Source organism: Erpetoichthys calabaricus, chromosome 8, assembly GCF_900747795.2.
Source record: "Erpetoichthys calabaricus chromosome 8, fErpCal1.3, whole genome shotgun sequence".
In the NCBI taxonomy this organism is placed as follows: Eukaryota; Metazoa; Chordata; class Cladistia; order Polypteriformes; family Polypteridae; genus Erpetoichthys; species Erpetoichthys calabaricus.
In genome coordinates this window covers 83111268-83131698 of record NC_041401.2, presented here as the reverse complement: position 1 = coordinate 83131698, position 20431 = coordinate 83111268, and the positions used below count along the sequence as shown (strand labels likewise).

Here is a 20431-nt window from a genome sequence, read left to right as displayed (position 1 = left end):
ATTTACATATAACTGTAAAAGATAAATGAAATTTAATTTTCAGTGTGAACAGTGAATCTGCTTAACACTCAGATCAGGAGTCTTCATTTAGTGAAGCTCCTGTTTTTTCACTCAAGCTATAACTACCTTCTTTTTCCAAAACAGGAAGGATTACAGAAGATTCACTTTATCTTCTCATATCACTGCAGTGAACTGTATCATTCTAATACCACTATGTGTCATGGAAGTTATGTGTTCATCTACGTTTTTAACTGCCAATGTTAGCCTTACTATAGTTTTCTTAGTTTACAGTGAGAAGGTGCGCTAATAAAAATGAAAAACATAATTATTTTTTGTTTGCAAAAGTTTACACCATTAAAGTACAACTAATTAAAACATAAGCCAAATGCAGTACATAACAGGTGGTTCTATCAACTATGGAGATAAATACTGAGCAAATGTGTCTATGAAGATTGCAAATTCAGATGAATCCAGTAATCAAGAAGTAAAAAGGCTAGTATAATACATACGGCCATTTACTTATATTTTTGTTTAACTTAGTGAATAAAAGATGATTAATGTTAAGTTTTATGTTAAGTATCTATCTATCTATCTATCTATCTATCTATCTATCTATCTATCTATCTATCTATCTATCTATCTATCTATCTAAAAAAATACAAAGCATAATCTGTAACTTTTAATTTCAATAACAAATACAGTCATCCTACCATATGTATAATAAGGTATGTGTTTGCATGTTGTGCTTTATTAGTAATTTTATTATTACCCTTTTGTTTGTTTTGTTATGTCCTGGTTAAATATGTGGAATTGATCATTTATTACCAGAAAATGCTGCTTCTTTTTGAATGTGTGAGATTTCTCAGAAATGAACTGGATAAACAGTAGGTACTGTATATGTTAATTGAGCTCTGATCCCACAGTCCAAAAATGTTATTAGCTTCTGTGGAAACTCTATAACTTGGCCTGGTGTTAGTGAGTGTCTGCAATTTTGTGTGCCCTACAATGAACTGAGGTCCACCTAGGTCCCACTGCAGCTGGGGTCCCCATGTCTCTTACCAGTTTGAGTAGATGAATAGATAAAGTTTGACAAAGTAACAAAAAACTGTTTTTCAACAAATGTGTGAGGTAAGATGAAGAAAGTCATCTTTCGTTTTTTCTTTAACTAGATCCAGTTGGAGAACAATGAGCTGAGAGATCACCTCTCTGAAGTAACTGCCCAGCGTAATTCAGCTCTAGAGGAAAACCAGAGACTCCAAGCCAAACTGGAGAACCTAGACCAGGTCCTACGGGTTAGTTTCTTACAGTCAGCTGACCATACAAAATGCTTTATACAATCCTGATAGACTTTTCATTCTTAAGACTATAATGCTCATAATTGGTATATACAATGTATGGCTACTTGGTAGTGAAATCTTAAAATTAGTTTCAAGCTCACGTATTTTAGATATTTACTACAAGTACGTTTAGAAAGACAATACATATATATTTGTGTTACCTTTTTATGAAATTTTTCATATTTAAATCATAACTACGGTGAATGCAAAAACATTCATCTTATGAACCTTCTTCATAGGGTCTAAAATCCAAAATGAGATTTTTAATTAAAAAAATCTTATACTTCAAATCCATTCAAATCTTGATGAAAAGTGATGGATTTAAATTATTTATACATGCATCCTAGGACTGATAAATAAATCATCAAATAATGTAAATCATATATGAAAAATAATAGCAGTTTTCTTAACTTCTATTTATGAATAATACAGTAAATAACAAAACAATATGCAAAATAATTTAAAAAATAAAGATATCTACACCAACAATGCCTTCATGTGATGAACTTAAACATTTTAAATCACGACTGAAAATAACCTACCTAATTCTCTCAGTTTGTAGTAAATCTGTTAAATTGCTGAGAGTATCCTATAGTCTCCTATTAAAAAAATAAATCTATTGTATTCAAAAATTAAAACATTTAAACTACAAAATCATTTTAAAATTCACATCTGCTTATCTTGAAGACACTAGAAAATTTCTGGTCTCTTCTTTTTGATACATTTTAGCAAAGATTTTTTTGCTTTTTTTGTTTCAACAACTTGATTGGTAAAAAGACATTAGCTATTGATGTTATTTACCAAAGGGTCTTTTCCACAAATTATGCTGGCCATGAAATGTAAATCATTGCTATCATGAAATGATTTTTTTGCAAATGCAAGTTAAAGAGACAAATACATACAACGCTATATCATATGAAAATGCACTGATTACTTAAAATTAATGTACCAGTAATAATAACCTAGTTTGCCTTCCTGTCAGTTCAGAGCTACTTGCAATTTTTTTTGAGTTCATCTGCCTCTTGGCTTTTGTCGTTTAAATCATTTTCTGTAGCAAATTGTGCAAATGAGATATGGCACCCGTGTATCCTACTAAACAGCTACACTTTTATATTCATATTTGGAAAATCTGAAACAGACCATCTAAAGGGGTATATTTAAGGTATTTTTTTTTTTAGGTTTAAAGAAATGAATCCACTGCGGTGGGTTGGCATCCTGCCCGGGATTGGTTCCTGCCTTGTGCCCTGTGTTGGCTGGGATTGGCTCCAGCAGACCCCCGTGACCCTCTGTTTGGATTCAGCGGGTTGGAAAATGGATGGATGGATGAAATGAATCCATACTAGATTGGAAGAGCAAGAACAAAAAAATTCTCATAAAAAATCAATTCAAAATATAGTCAGATTCTGCAGGGGTTTAACGTTTAAACGTAATCCTGTATGTAAAGCATTAAGAAAACCATCAGACCTAACACATACAGTATATTGTATGTCCAATGAGTGATACAATGGTAGTGCTGTTGCCTCATAACAAGGAGACTGGGTTTCATGTCCCAGGTAACCCCCTGCATGGAATTTGCAGGTTCTTCCCATGTCAGCTTTTTGTAATATATTTGCTGATGAGTATTTGTACTGCTTAGTGTACTATATTTACTTAAGCAGTAATTATTTGAAAATTATTGTAAAGATAAAAAATATAAAGATAAAAAACCTTATATGAGCAGGGATGAATAACTCTGATAGCCACTGCCAATCCAGGCATTCCTGTCTGCTTATTAGATCTCTGAGCAACATTAAAGTGGTGTTTTTTGGTATTTTGGCATCTCTTGAAACAACATACGTTAGCTTATATCTCTTATTGTGAACATTTGTTTCCAATCTTCTAACTTTTACCAGTGCCAATGTAGGTAATGTGTTCAATTTGCAAACAAACAATTTTACATTTAAGAACTGAGACACAGACAGAAAACCAGAATATCCTCCTATTAAAATGCAGTGGGTTCTCATTTCCTCTATTCCTGTGCTGGCTTCCTAAATGGAACAACAGCATTGCTGTGACCACAACATATGCACAGCAAATCTATAACTTTTACTGTATGTCTTTTAACAATTTACAGTTGGTGTTTAGTCATCTAATAGGCATAAGGTTATGAATATATTTAAATTTGCTTCTGTCATGCTCCATTCACTTACAGTAAGTGGTGTGTAGAAGAAAATAAAACATTACATTTGTCTATTCCTCCATTTTCCATATCCTAAAAATGTTACATTTTTTTAAACAAGATAACTCAAAATTCCACACCATTGTAGCTGAAGGCTAAAATGTAACAAAATAGATTTACAGCCTTGTGATTTACATATGTGGTCTGTTCTTTCATGGTGGATTCTTGTAGCATATGCGAGAGGTAGCTGAGAGACGTCAGCAGCTTGAGGCCGAGCATGAAGAGGCATTGTCAATCCTTAAACTCAAACAGGATGAGGTCAAACGGTTACAAAAGGTAAGGCTGAATGCTGATTTGGGGTTCATTTGGTTATTAGTAGACAGCAGTGCTCAGTCTAGCTCATGGAGGGAAACAGTGGCTATGGAGTTTTAGTTAAACATTATTCATTGTTGTTAAATAAATTCAATTCTTATGTAGTCTGAAAGTTCACACAAAAGCTCTGTCTGTAAGTCTCAGAAATGATGAAGAGTTAGTCTGTTACATCTCTTTGAGATTGTGAAGGACATGTATTGCTACCTTGGCCTTTACTGTAAAATAATCTATTCACTTCCATACTTTTTTCTTCATTTTATTGTTCCTTGTTTATTAACAATGTTTACATTTTTTATCACTCCTTTGGTAATTAACAAGTAATAAGCAATGGGATACAAGTGAAAAGGGAGTCAGTAGCTCACCAGTTAACTGGGTGTCAGTGCGGTTTTCAGCACTGGTGTGAGATGAGTTGTGAGTTTATTGTTTTTATAGATCTTTTTTGTAAAACGTTTCAAAGAATGATAATTGCCAGATATGTGGCAGTTCCTGAAGTGTATACAATGACAATAGCATGAACTATGAGTACGTATTACACATATGACCACACTGGAGCACATTTACCTGTAGTTTATAAGACAAACTAATTATGTCTTTACATGTACCATACTTTTGATATCACATTCTGTCATAAATGTGTAAATTCCAAAAGCTTAATTTAATGAAAATTACACAAAGTATAATGACAGTGTCGGACTCTTCTGTCAGTTATTTTTTCATGTCACATTATTTTCTTAAAGTTTTTCATATAATCTTTCATATTACTAAAATTCATTTAGATTAATGAGTTTTTATTTTTGAGTTGTACAGAGTTTAGAATAAACCTGATAAGCCCCGACCCAGATTTGGGGAGCATGTATCTATACAATAAAAGTCAATATATCATTTTTGGCATGTAAGTATCGTTTGAGATCTGTTGGTTTTTGTCCAGTGTTACATGCAATATATTTGATCAATAACAAATAATTATTGACTATCATAAAGAAATACAAATTAATTGAAATGGCCTTCTGACCTAAATATGTAATTGTATACAGTGTAAAAGAGTACTCACTTTAAACTGTGACATCTTCATAATCACTCCTCGTGAGGATCTTATCCTCAAATGTGGTCACAGCTGTCATGTCCTGTGTTTCTGTTTTGAATCTTTAACTTCCTTCTGGAAATTGTCATTGTTTGTTTCACAGGACTGATCATTGTAGGAGTGGCATGGATGATTGTTCATTCTAAATATCTGATCAGTCCACTGAGCTGAGGTTAGAGAGTAAGCACACTGTGCATTGCCAATCTTGTACTCATAACTCATTGATACTATGTCTCACTGTAAACTGGGCCTAAAAAGTAATCTTGAGTTATCAATGTCATGCCCCACTGTTCTCAAAAATATTGATCCTGCTGCCTCTGAATACTAGTGTATGTCAGATTATTTTTAGGATGTCTCCTCTGTTTTTTGTCTCAAGGCCCAGGCAGAGGCTAAGAAAGAACATGAGGGTGTTGTGCAGTTACTCAAGGTGAGTGTGCTTTTTAGTCCTTTAACCACAGATCACTAAAGTGGAAGTCACAATCAAACATGTCTTTGCGTACTGACACGTAATAATGTCACATTTTTGTTGCTGTGAAAGTATCGTGTTCTTTCTGTTTCTCTATTAGAACACAACAACATTGTAAGTTTGAAATGAGAAAAGGCCATTCACTCCAAGCACTTCACAGAGATATGTCATCGTCTTTTTTTTTTTTCCTTAGCTGGTGACTGAGCAGTGTTTCCTGCATAGACCATGCACTGCTGTGGGTGCTGCAAGGATTCGAATTTCACTAATGATGATAGTGGCTTTGGCATCCTGGAGGCTTAATCAATGGTTGTTCAAATCCTCCTGGATTTGTTTTTTCCAAGGCTTTTTTTAAATGACGCTCTTTACACCTTCCAATTCTGTGTTTTTTTCGGTAAAACAATTTGTATGGACCGGGTTCTGGTCTGTTCGGAAGATGTGTCCAGACCAACGTAGTCACCTATGTTGGGTCTCCAAGTCTACCGTCAGTTGACTATCGCACCTCTTCATTATAATCTTGTTTCAAAGTTGATCTCAAAGAGTGATGCCCGGTATCTAAATATTTGGAAGACCTCAAGTTCATTCTGCTCAGACTTGAGCATAGTCCATGTTTCAAATCAATATAGAACCATATAGAAGGATCGCCAGGATCAATGGCCAGTAAAGGCAGATTTTGGTCTTGATAGAGATGTTTGTCATTTTCCATAGGCACCACTTTAAGGAAGCGAATTAAGCTGTTGCTTGGCCAATTTTACTATGCACTTCGGTTGTAGAGGCGACATTGTTTTCTTGGATGATCAAACCCAGCTACTTAAATTCTTGCACTACTGATATATGTAATAGATAAGTTCTCCCAATACCTCATTCAGATTCAGTTATCTAGGTTTCAGTTTCAACTACAAGACCCAGAAATTTGTTTCCGATACCTATTGTTATTGTTTTGTTAGTTGTTAAGGTAACAGAGCTGATTTATCTCATTTTAGTCTTCCAAAATCAGTCACTTTCAGAAAGTGGCAATTCATTAAGCCCTGCAAGCCCCATTGGTTATAAAATTATGGTAATTACCCCTGTTTTTAAGGAAATTAATAAAATGTCAAGGTTTCAAGCGTTTGATGAACTTTACACAAGGGTCTACTTCAGTCTGAAGTAATAAGAACTCTGAAGTGCTGTTTAGGATAATTTATTTCATTGTGTATTGTTTAATGAAAGTCTCTTAAATAGTATCATAGAATTCGTTACTGGTGACTTTGATTGCACTATTTGTATTTATCTAAATAGTATTTCTGATTTGATTCAAAACAAATATTTTAATGTAATTTAATAACAATAGAGCTTCAATAAACAATAATTACATTTACATATTGCAGACAAGCAATTAGGATGTTAATTCATCTCTGAGCCCATATTTATAATGAACTATTGTCTCAGAGCCTATCATAGCCATAGCAGCCATGTGGCACTGAGCAGCCTGGCATGGGACGACAAAATCTTTGCCCCAGTAGCTCCTTACCACCACTGTTATAAACAACTCACTATAAGAAATTTATTACAAACTCTGAAATTTATTTTCTTCTTGAGCAGTTAGAGAAACACACACAACAAACAGTGTCTTGAAGGCTAACCTTCACTGAATATATCATATATTTATGGTGACACACATCACAAGGAACAATATAATTTATGGACCCTTTGACCTCTCTTTCCTGCTTCAAGTTCAATGAGGTGCTTTAAACCAGAAGGTAACTTTAAGTACATATCTTGTTAATGTAGCCAGCTACAAACCTTGAATTGTACACCAAAGTACCATAATCAGTTTGTGAAAATAATACCTTTTTAGCTTTCATTTTGAAAATGGTTATAGTTATTTCATTTTATTTGCTGCTTCTGGACTTATTATATATACTATATAAAAAAGGTTGTGGATGCCTCTTTGTGAACCTGTTCTTGAAAGCCACAATACATAGCTACAGTAATTGAAAGCTACATTAAAACCATTTTTATGGTTTATATGTAAATTAATATTCTGGAACACAGCTGTCAATTGTCTTCCTGATACAGGCAAAATGCCGCACACTTTGGCGACGTTAAAGTGTAAATCCTATCTTGGCAAGTTGGCAGCCCATTGCTTCAACTTTTAATATATTGCTGCAAGTGTTTAAATGTATTATTTATGATAAGCCTGTTATTCTCCATTAAAAATGCAAGCAACCTACAGGTGGGCATGATAACCTTCATGAGTAACAGGGCCTGCTGTATGTTGTTTACCCAAATCCCTTAGGGGAGCAAGGTATTTCCTTTCATTACTTTATGCATTGACTCCATAAAGTATGTTGTTGTTCTGTTTCTTTTGTTTAATGTATTCTTTGTCATCATTATTTAATTAATAAGTGACCTGACTGTTGCTGATTTCAACAGTGAGCATTTACTAATTTTTGTTCAATGTTCTGTTTACAGTTTAGTTAATGCAATAAAATGTATTTTATTGTAGGACTTGATCCAGCTAGTGTTGCAGAGGGAAATGGTATACAGACTTTTGTTTTGTTTGAACTTCATAACATTTTACAAAGGTTTTGCATCTGAAATGCTCTTTTTCTTTTTTCTTTATTTGTCTGTATTTCCTTACAGATTACTTTTATACATTGTGACAAAAGATCCACTATATTGTCAAAATATGAGGTTGTTGGACATACCATTCCAAAACCATGGGTATTAATGTGGAGTTGGTGCCCCCCTTTGCAGGCATACTAGCCTTCACTCTTCCTGGAAGAGTGCCCAATGCCTTACTTTCCACCATCTGTAGAGACATGGTGCCATCAATGGATTGCTGATATTACTTCAGGCCAAGGATCAACAACAGATTCAAGTTCAGGTGTTTCATAACAACATCTTCCATTGACTCCTAATGATCTACCAACTGCTTCTGAACTTGTGTCAAATGTGAGCAGTCTGGATTACAGTAGACTATTATTGGATTATCTTTCTAAATGAGTCTTGCTTCTCAATTGTTAACGATAAGCACTAATATTAGCACAATAGAGGGGACACAGTCAAAAGTAAAATCTAGCCAGTATTTTCAAATGAAAACACAAACGGATAAATTCGTGTCATGATCTGGGACGCCATAGATCATGATAGCTGGTCATCTCTCTTACTAATTAGATTATAATTGGAGATCTTGTAATCCTTCATATAACCTTTTATGGTAGGCTTACCTGGTATGTTTCCAATAGGACAACGCATTACCACAAATAGATGCCATCTGTTGGGAATGCCTTTGTGACATGTGCAGCATTCATGGTTGCAAACTGCAGCCTGCTCGACATCCTCTATAGACAATTGACACCATTGAAGAGTATGTGCACAGTACTTAGTTGGAAGTGCCACGGTACTTCATTTTGCACCTGTATGACTCCATAAAATGACCCATGTGTAACCAACTATGGGGAAATTAACCAGTATTAAATAACTTAGTAGTTGTTGCGATGTTTAGTACAGTTATTCTTTTGGTCTGGTTTTAGAATCTTGTCTTATATGGGCCTTCTATTCTGCATGCTGATTTCCATGAAACATAGATTACTTATTTTCGGTACAGCTATTATGTATGTATTTGTCTCCATTTCCATTTTCAGTATACTTACAAATACCTGTGATTATTAAAAGTAATCTACTGTATATTTATAAAAGGTATATTAATTCTTCAAGTTTCTAACCACTTTTTAAATAAATTTCCAAACAGTAAACATTATATTCAGGTAGAGCAGAAACATAAATGTATTCATGATATAAATTAAATACAAATACAGAATTAAGCAAATACTGTCCTTCAAGTATCTGATTATAGTATAGCATGTATAAACTCCATATAAACAGTACATATACATTAAATATTTTAGTGTAAATGTAATAATCCATCCATCCATTTTCCAACCCGCTGAATCCGAACACAGGGTCACGGGGGTCTGCTGGAGCCAATCCCAGCCAACACAGGGCACAAGGCAGGAACCAATCCTGGGCAGGGTGCCAACCCACCGCAGGACACACACAAACACACCCACACACCAAGCACACACTAGGGCCAATTTAGAATCGCCAATCCACCTAACCTGCATGTCTTTGGACTGTGGGAGGAAACCAGAGCGCCCGGAGGAAACCCATGCAGACACGGAGAGAACATGCAAACTCCACGCAGGGAGGACCCGGGAAGTGAACCCAGGTCCCCAGATCACCCAACTGCGAGGCAGCAGCGCTACCCACTGTGCCACCGTGCCGCCCGTAAATGTAATAATTCATCTCAAAAAAAAAATGTTTACTTCAGCAATTATAAGTAAATGTAACTTTTGATGGTGACATTTTTTTTTTTTATGATTATTAGTCAAATAGTAAATATACTGCACATTGTAGGGAAGTGAGAAAATGTATTTTACTACAGCATGAATGTACACATTATTGATTGAATGTAAAAGTAATCTGTAAGTTTTTTCATATTTATAAATTACTTAGTGAACATACTTACAGAGCAGTATGTCTAAACCGAGCACATAAACTATACATAGAACATATACTACATGGCCTACAGAATTTTCGGTCAACATTTTATTATATATGAGCTTCTGTTTACGTACAGTTTTATATACATTTCTTTGTAGTTTACTTTTTTATGTTAAAGGAAAAAGAGCATTTCTGTGATGCAACATGACCTTTAAAGCTATGAAAATATTTATCTCCACTGTTCTTATTTCTAATCCATTAACCTTTTCTGCTTTGGATTATCTGCATGCCTGTTTTTATTTTACCACTTTTTTGCTTTATTCTTGCTGCTAACAGACTACACTGGACTGCATGCAGGTACCAGAAATGAACACCACTTCTTACCCTACCCTTAGCCCCTGTAGATGTAGCAGTAGTTCCTGTTATAGATATTCTGAATTATTTCAAGAAGGACTTTTTTCAAGGAAGTGTGCAGTCAATCCAGTACTTTGATTACACAAGTGTTTTTGCATTATATTCACAGTTTCCACAGGAATTTCACATCTTTAAGATGAGCCCTAGTTCATTTATGAGACTGATTTTTTAACCATTCAAAAAAGAGCCCAGAAATGCTTTGTTGATTTTTATTTGTTGTAGAGAGTAAACATTAATGTAAAGTCATTTTACTATCCGTAGTATGTTTATTACAAGTTACAAATGTATTTTCTATTAAATTAACCCATTCAATTGCAGAACAGGCTGTTTTTCCACTAGCATTAGGAACCACCAGGAATCAGAAGGAGGCTGATAGTCCATTGCAGGGGTTTTTCCATTACAAGCATATTCTCTAAAGGCATCATTCTTTGAACTTTGATTGGAATATTCACAGTGTTTCAATATGATTTAAAACTTCTAAGTCATGCTGTAACCAAAGCTTGTAGTTTGTCTGCTGTTCAGTTTGCTTCTTATTGCATTTTGCAGAAAGTGAGTATAGTACAAACACATTTAAAGAATTAAAGCAAGCATTTAAATATGACAAACAGCACAATAAGGGTTGGGGTACATGCCTTTGATTTGAATGACAGCATAGAATCAGTCAGCAACTGCCATACCATCATGGCCTTGTTGAACTGTTACCAGACCTGCACAGGATTCATGAGTAGAGTAGGAGAAAGCTAAGAAATGTGACCCAGCTTAGTCCAGTTCCAGCTGTTCCCTCATTGAAAAGTGCCTTTTATTTGCTACTTTCATTAAGTAATGAGAACTCTGGATATTTTTTGTTTCTCTACTATCTAAATCAAATATGACAGGTTTCTTATGAAGTCTCTAGCAGATAACTCCCATCTGTTTAACAGTTTGTTACTTTCAATATTATAATGCATGATATGCTGGAATTGTTTCTAAAATGTTCAGAGTGTATTTAATGATACATAAGATTACAAGAAAACTAAAAAGATAATAAAAGTTATTTCTGCACAATGGAAATCCTTCAACATGCATTATAATTAATGTTACATAGTTTGACTGGCGTGCAGCTTCCGATGTTTCATTCTGTTCACTGTTTGCAGTGCTTCTCTTTTATTTTAATTAGTAACACATTTTTTAAAGGAAAATAACTGAGGTTACCTAAATTTAATACACCTTTAAAAAGCAATGTTTGTTATCTTTTTCTTAATGAATAATTTTGGTATACTGTACAATATTTTAAGTGCATTTTCTAAGGCGTTTGTATCACTTTATTCCCAGTGCTCAACTGGCTACAGTTCTTTTTTTATTCCCAAATATAGTTTCATGTAGTAACACAAGTTTCCAGGGTAAAGTAATATATTAAGTGTTTGGGGGAAAAAAGTAAGTTTGGATTTAAAAATCTAAATCTTATACGTTAAGTCAAAACTCACCTACTCTGTTGGCAGATCTTATATTTAATGTTCGACTTACCATTTGTGACAGATATAAAGACCTTAGACATGCTCGATTATAGTGCTTATTCAGTATTCAGTGTGTTTTTGTCTGATGAGGTTTGTTTTGGACAAGCCCAAGTAAACTCTATAGCCTCATCATTGCTGACTCATGGTAGTCCCATATATAGCCTACAGGACCGACCATCTTGGTAAATACTCATTAATCAGGAATAAAGATTGTCATGTTAACTATTTTAATTTTTAAACTTGCAAAAAAAAATAAATAAACATAAAGATCTAAAATTTTGTTATTATTACTACCAAATATGGCATCATATTAAACAGATTAAATGTATTGATCATGGTCATATTAAGAGCAATATTTAATCACTTATTTCGTATGTAACTGTTTTTTTTAAATTAATGATACATTGTGTTTTGATTTTGATTTTTAAAAACCATGTTTTTGATGACAGTATTGGGATGTTTAGGATATTTCCCAAATGCACCCACTTCCATGAAATATTTAAAACATGCACCACCAGCGCACACTGTGAAAACTACAGATTTTGCTCTTGTCTTAATACAAAACGTCATTGAAGTTCCTGCTAGGAGTATGAATTTTGTATTCATATCTCTGTTTACAGCATAAAATAATATCAGTAGTCTTTGTTAACAAGGTCACAGTTGCTGCTGCCCGCAATACTGGATAATTTCCTTGTTTAACTAAATAAAGGCCAAAATAAAGTGTATAATTTAGCATACCACTGTTTGAGCTCAATTCAAAATATCTTTAATAGCAAATTTGTATAGCTTGTTTCAGGACCAGAACCATTGTTACATGAGTGGTGATAGTTTCTTGTTCTTACCAGGCAAAGGTGCGGGAACTGGAGGAAAAGTGTCGCAGTCAAAGTGAGCAGTTTGGGCTTCTTTCCCACGAGTTGGAGAGATTCCGGCTACAAACTGGGAAGATTGACGTCTTGACAGCTAATCCTGAAACAACAGCCTCAACTGAGTTAACCTTCCACTCTAAGATGACTCTTTGCAATGGAGTGGATCTTCCAGATGAGAAAAGTAATCTCAAAGGCTTCTGAATTCTTAAGACAAGTACTTGTTTAACTTAGATTTTGTATATCAGCTACAGTAAGAATCTGAGCTTCTGTCAATTTTAAGTTCTTTGTTTTTTCAAATTCGTAGAATAAATAAAAATATAGTTTATTAGGTAAACAGTGCAATCCATGCTGACTTCCCCTCACACATAAACAAACAGACAAATAGTGTGTACTCGGTCAAGGCACTTTCCTTATATAAACACAAAGAAGTCACTGTTGTGTAAAAACAGAGACATCATGTATTTTGAACATACTTGTGTCAACCATTGAGTTCTGATTTTAACATTTTCAATCGTTTCTAGATATGGAAACAAATTCTGGCTCTGCTTCACTGACAATGGATATAAAAAAAGACATTAACACAATTTCAGAAGAGCTATGCATTCAGCACAAAGAATCTCCTGGAATCAGTGTAAAATCGGAGCAGGATCCCACACCTAGCAGACCTCAATCAGAATCAAAGCATGTTACTCCAGATTCTGAGTTCATCCCTCAGAGCACGCCAAAGTCATGCACAACATCCGAGGTAAGAAAGAGATCTTAATGTTAAAGGGCTTTTATTGACCTTTGTAGTGCTTGTTTATTTATTTATTTGTGTTGGACACTGTTCTCAAGAGTAGTCCATTGAAACCAGTCCTGAAAAGTTGCAAAAAATAAAACTGGTGGTAAGGCAAAACCATAAATTTCTCTGGAAGGTTTTTCTTTTTTTTTTTTTCTTAGATTTTATGTTGTCAAAACACTGAAAGTGTATGTATACATTTTATATTTTTACTTCAATTTATGGAGATACGTTATGTGTATAGTAATACGGGGTTGTAGCAGGTCCCACTTGTAGTACCACAACCCACTATGGAGGTATATACATGCGAATGGACTCATTAGGTCAGTTGAATTGTGCCTAAGATAGTACCATACTAGCAGCAGATCAAGACCAAACTATGTAGTACGGCATTATAAGGAGATGATCCTCAGGTCTAAGTGCTGTCTCAGTGAACAGCAGAACAAGATTGGTCCAAGGTTTAATTAATCTGCAGTTAGTCTTGTTTTGACTTTGTGATTCTCCTCAGTTTGTTCAGCTGACTGTCTGATTGTTTAACGGCCATGTGCTGACAATTAATGTCTTGCGCTCTCCTAATTAATGACATACCGCTAAACATTCCTCTTGATTTAAAGGGACTAAACACTTGGGAAAGTACATCCTCATGTAAACGTAATAAAACAATTACAATTGTTAATCTACATTAGATCGAAATGAATGTCATGTCGTTATTGTACATATTATTCATTTCAAGCATTAAGAAAAGGCTCTGAAATCCTAATATGAAAATACACATTAATTGATTGTTATTCATTATGCGCCCAGCTCGTCCAACCATCCATCCTTCCTTTTCCAGATCTGCATATTGCAGAGCAGGGCCCGAGGGAGTCTAGATTCTGTCCCAGCAACTATTGGGTGCAAGATACGAACAACCCTTGGATAGGGCGTCAGCCTATTGCAGGATGAAGAGATGCACGCTATGGCCAATTTAGCAAAGCTAGTTCACCTAACATAATAACTGAATTAAACTAACAGTCACCAAATGTATATAGGCTGGACGATATTCATAAAGAATGTCTCATCACTGCACAAACTTCACAGTTGAGCATAAGTGCTATATAACACGTAAGACATCTCATATTAGATCTGGAGGACATTCATAATGTTAGCTCCACGACACTCTGAAGGAATACAACATTGAAGAAACAGATAATATCTTTCAATGCACACTTTTTGAATTATTTATTGTTTTATGTGTTTTACTATACATAATAAATTCACCCTTTTAACACCAGTGGCTGCCTTGGACTTGTTCAGGGTAAGAAGATATGCCACTAAAGCAACCTCTGCCACTACTCAAGTCTTTAGTTAAGGCATATTGTTTTTTTTGCACAGTTTGCAGTTTATGTATCACTAGCAAAATACCTGCGCTTCGCAGCGGAGAAGTAGTGTGTTAAAGAGGTTAAGTAAACATATATATACATATACATAAACACATATATATACATATCTACATATACACATGTCGACATATATATACACATACATATACACACATACATACACACACACATATACATATATACATATACACATACATACATATATATATATATATATATATATATATATATATATATATATATATATATATATATATACACACACACATACATACATATATATATATATATATATATATATATATATACATACACATACAGACACATATATATACATATACATATTTACATATCTACATGTATATATACATATCTACATATATATATATATATATAGACATACATACATACATTCACATATATACAGTAATCCCTCCTCCATCGCGGGGGTTGCGTTCCAGAGCCACCCGCGAAATAAGAAAATCCGCGAAGTAGAAACCATATGTCCATCCATCCATCCATTCTCTTCCGCTTATCCGAGGTCGGGTCGCGGGGGCAGCAGCTTGAGCAGAGATGCCCAGACTTCCCTCTCCCCGGCCACTTCTTCTAGCTCTTCCGGGAGAATCCCGAGGCGTTCCCAGGCCAGCCGGGAGACATAGTCCCTCCAGCGTGTCCTGGGTCTTCCCCGGGGCCTCCTCCCGGTTGGACGTGCCCGGAACACCTCCCCAGGGAGGCGTCCAGGAGGCATCCTGATCAGATGCCCGAGCCACCTCATCTGACTCCTCTCGATGCGGAGGAGCAGAGGCTATACTCTGAGCCCCTCCTGGATGACTGAGCTTCTCACCCTATCTTTAAGGGAGAGCCCAGACACCCTGCGGAGGAAACTCATTTCAGCCGCTTGTATTCGCGATCTCGTTCTTTCGGTCACTACCCATAGCTCATGACCATAGGTGAGGGTAGGAACATAGATCGACCGGTAAATTGAGAGCTTTGCCTTATGGCTCAGCTCCTTTTTCACCACGACAGACCGATGCAGAGCCCGCATCACTGCGGACGCCGCACCGATCCGCCTGTCGATCTCACGCTCCATTCTTCCCTCACTTGTGAACAAGACCCTGAGATACTTGAACTCCTCCACTTGAGGCAGGATCTCGCTCCCAACCCTGAGAGGGCACTCCACCCTTCTCCGGCTGAGGACCATGGTCTCGGATTTGGAGGTGCTGATTCCCAACCCAGCCGCTTCACACTCAGCTGCGAACCGATCCAGAGAGAGCTGAAGATCACGGCCTGATGAAGCAAACAGGACAACATCATCTGCAAAAAGCAGTGACCCAATCCTGAGTCCACCAAACCGGACCCCCTCAACACCCTGGCTGCGCCTAGAAATTCTGTCTATAAAAGTTATGAACAGAATCGGTGACAAAGGGCAACCCTGGCGGAGTCCAACTCTCACTGGAAACGGGTTCGACTTACTGCCGGCAATGCGGACCAAGCTCTGACACCGGTTGTACAGGGACCAAACCGCCCTTATCAGGGGGTCCGGTACTCCATACTCCCGGAGCACCCCCCACAGGATCCCCCAAGGAACACGGTCGAACGCCTTTTCCAAGTCCACAAAACACATGTAGACTGGTTGGGCGAACTCCCATGCACCCTCCAGGACTCTGCTAAGGGTGTAGAGCTGGTCCACTGTTCCGCGACCAGGACGAAAACCACACTGTTCCTCCTGAATCCAAGGTTCGACTATCTGACGGACCCTCCTCTCCAGAACCCCCGAATAGACTTTTCCAGGGAGGTTGAGGAGTGTGATCCCTCTGTAGTTGGAACACACCCTCCGGTCCCCCTTCTTAAAGAGGGGGACCACCACCCCGGTCTGCCAATCCAGAGGCACTGTCCCTGATGTCCATGCGATGTTGTAGAGACGTGTCAACCAAGACAGCCCTACAACATCCAGAGCCTTGAGGAACTCCGGGCGTATCTCATCCACCCCCGGGGCCCTGCCACCAAGGAGTTTTTTGACCACCTCGGTGACCTCAGTCCCAGAGATGGGGAAGCCCACCTCCGAGTCCCCAGGCTCTGCTTCCTCATTGGAAGGCATGTTATTGGGATTGAGGAGGTCTTCGAAGTGCTCCCCCCTCCGACTCACAATGTCCCAAGTTAAGGTCAGCAGCGCACCATCACCACCATATACAGTGTTGACACTGCACTGCTTCCCCCTCCTGAGACGCCGGACGGTGGACCAGAATCTCCTCGAAGCCGTCCGAAAGTCGTTCTCCATGGCCTCCCCAAACTCCTCCCATGCCCGAGTTTTTGCCTCAGCAACCACCGAAGCTGCATTCCGCTTGGCCTGCCGGTACATATTAGCTGCCTCCAGAGTTCCACAGGACAAAAGGGACCGGTAGGACTCCTTCTTCAGCTTGACGGCATCCCTCACCGCCGGTGTCCACCAACGGGTTCGGGGATTGCCGCCACGACAGGCACCGACCACCTTACGGCCACAGCTCCGGTCAGCCGCCTCAACAATAGAGGCACGGAACATGGCCCATTCGGACTCAATGTCCCCCACCTCCCTCGGGACATGGTCGAAGTTCTGCCAGAGGTGGGAGTTGAAGCTACTTCTGACAGGGGGCTCTGCCAGACGTTCCCAGCAGACCCTCACAACACGTTTGGGCCTACCAGGCCTGACCGGCATCCTCCCCCACCATCGAAGCCAACTCACCACCAGGTGGTGATCAGTTGATAGCTCCGCCCCTCTCTTCACCCGAGTGTCCAAGACATGTGGCCGCAAGTCCGACGACACGACCACAAAGTCGATCATTGAACTGAGGCCTAGGGTGTCCTGGTGCCAAGTGCACATATGAACACCCCTATGCTTGAACATGGTGTTTGTTATGGACAATCTGTGACGAGCACAGAAGTCCAATAACAAAACACCACTCGGGTTCTGATCGGGGGGGCCATTCCTCCCAATCACGCCCTTCCAGGTCTCACTGTCATTGCCCACGTGAGCATTGAAGTCCCCCAGCAGTACGAGGGAGTCCCCAGAAGGTATGCCCTCTAGCACACCTTCTAGGGACTCCAAAAAGGGTGGGTACTCTGAACTGCTGTTCGGTGCATACGCACAAACAACAGTTAGGACCCATCCCCCCACCCGAAGGCGGAGGGAGGCTACCCTCTCGTCTACCGGGGTAAACCCCAATGTACAGGCTACAAGTCGAGGGGCAATAAGTATACCCACACCCGCTTGGCACCTCTCACCAGGGGCAACTCCAGAGTGGTAGAGAGTCCAGCCCCTTTCAAGGAGATTGGTTCCAGAGTCCAAGCTGTGCGTTGAGGTGAGCCCGACTATATCTAGCCGGAACCTCTCAACCTCACGCACAAGCTCAGGCTCCTTCCCCTTCAGAGAGGTGACATTCCACATCCCAAGAGCCAGCTTCTGTAGCCGAGGATTGGACCGCCAAGGTCCCCGCCTTCGGCCACCACCCAACTCACACTGCACCCGACCTCCTTGGCCCCTCCCATAGGTGGTGAGCCCATGGGAAGGGGGACCCACGTTGCCTCTTCGGGCTGTGCCCGGCCGAGCCCCATGGGTGCAAGCCCGGCCACCAGGCGCTCGCCAACGAGCCCCACCTCCAGGCCTGGCTCCAGAGGGGGGCCCCGGTGACCCGCGTCCGGGCGAGGGAAAACGCCGTCCAAATTTTTTATTTGTCATAGGAGGTCTGTTGAACCGCACTTTGTCTCATCCCTCACCTAGGACCAGTTTGCCTTGGGTGGCCCTACCAGGGGCATAAAGCCCCGGACAACAGAGCTCCTAGGATCATTGGGACACGCAAACCCCTCTACCACGATAAGGTGGCGGTTCGAGGAGGGGCCATATGTTTATATGGTTATTTTTATATGGTCATGCTTGGGTCACAGATTTGCGCAGAAACACAGGAGGTTGTAGAGAGACAGGAACATTATTCAAACACTGCAAACAAACATTTGTCTCTTTTTCAAAAGTTTAAACTGTGCTCCATGACAAGACAGAGATGACAGTTCTGTCTCACAATTAAAAGAATGCAAACATATCTTCCTCTTCAAAGGAAACAGAGAGGAAAGCAAACAAATCAATAGGGCTGTTTGGCTTTTAAGTATGCGAAGCACCGCCGGTACAAAGCTGTTGAAGGCGGCAGCTCACACCCCCTCCGTCAGGAGCAGGGAGAGAGAGAGCGAGAGAGAGAGAGACGGAGAAAAACAAAGTCAAAAATCAATACGTGCCCTTTGAGCTTTTAAGTATGCGAAGCACCGTGCAGCATGTCGCTTCACGAAGCAGCTGCACACAGAAGGTAGCAACGTGAAGATAATCTTTCAGCATTTTTAGACGAGCGTCCGTATCATCTAGGTGTGTGAACAGCCCCCCTGCTCACACCCCCTACGTCAGGATCAGAGAAAGTCAGCGCAAGAGAGAGAGAGAGAAAGTAAGCTGGGTAGCTTCTCCGCCATCTGCCAATAGCGTCCCTTGTATGAAATCAACTGGGCAAACCAACTGAGGAAGCATGTACCAGAAATTAAAAGACCCATTGTCCTCAGAAATCCGCGAACCAGCACAAAATCCACAATATATATTTAAATATGCTTACATATAAAATCCGCGATAGAGTGAAACCGCGAAAGGCGAAGCGCGATATAGTGAGGGATCACTGTATACATATCTACATATATATATATATATATAGAGCCAAATCCCTGCGCTTTGCAGCGGCAAAGTACTGCTTTTAAATTTTTATTAAGAAGAAAAGAAAACCTTTTTAAATTGAGGGAAAAAATACCAATAACAATTTGTTAAGGATCTGTTTTTTTGTGAAGCTGCCTTTACACAGCCTGTCCGCTGTTTTATAAACGAACGCCATATAAGGCCGTCCTTTCTCCTTGCTTAGCGGTTCTGTATTCTTTTATTGTTCGTTTATTACGATTGTTATAGTTATTGTGTAGCTATTTGAGACTCACTTTTCTGTTCAGGTACCCATTTCCTTTATGTAGTCCACGGATTCTCCGCTATTTTTTGTTCGTTTATTACAATTATAGTTATTTATTGATTCCCTTCTTTAGCTGACTGCCTGCTCATATAAGGCGTTCTGTTGTTTTTTTGTGAAGCAGCCTTTACACAGCTTTTCCGCTGTTTAATAAACGAACGCCATATAAGGTCTTCCTTTTTCCTTGCTTCGCCAAGGAAGCAGCCTTTTTATTTAATCCACGGGTTCTCCGCTGTTTTTTTGTTCGTTTATTACGATTGTTATAGTTCTCTTTTTATACCACGTTGTCAGTTCAGCACTCCGGTTGTAATATGACCAAGCCGTGCAAGCTTACTGTTGAAAATGCAACGTATAGTTGTACAGGAGAAAAGCAATCTTGCCTCAAATCAATGGCAACCTTTTGTAGGTCTATGAACTTAATTTAAACTTTAGGTTTACACGGTGCTTTGTTTCCGAAGTACCTGCACTCATGAATATGTCTGTATGCGTCAGTCGCTTCATATGTTCACGTGAGCCGCTCTCTTGTGTGATGTTGCGATGTCCACGGCTTTATTTAATGTTAGCTAAGACCCGGCACTTAAAAG

At 38.8% G+C, this 20431-nt stretch overlaps 1 protein-coding gene across 2 annotated transcripts in view; it reads left to right on the top strand.

Annotated features, from left to right (window-relative positions):
- The window catches only part of LOC114655773 (peripheral-type benzodiazepine receptor-associated protein 1), a 380104-nt gene that overhangs the window by 318760 nt on the left and 40913 nt on the right, over positions 1 to 20431 (top strand). Inside the window, exons 11-16 of one of the 2 annotated variants that reach the window (XM_051930810.1) lie at positions 1170 to 1292; positions 3727 to 3831; positions 5325 to 5375; positions 7900 to 7932; positions 12652 to 12853; positions 13194 to 13417. In XM_051930810.1, coding sequence (XP_051786770.1) covers positions 1170 to 1292; positions 3727 to 3831; positions 5325 to 5375; positions 7900 to 7932; positions 12652 to 12853; positions 13194 to 13417 — 738 coding nt within the window. The remainder of the gene's footprint in view (positions 1 to 1169; positions 1293 to 3726; positions 3832 to 5324; positions 5376 to 7899; positions 7933 to 12651; positions 12854 to 13193; positions 13418 to 20431) is intronic. The other variant, XM_051930809.1, reaches the window with a different exon arrangement.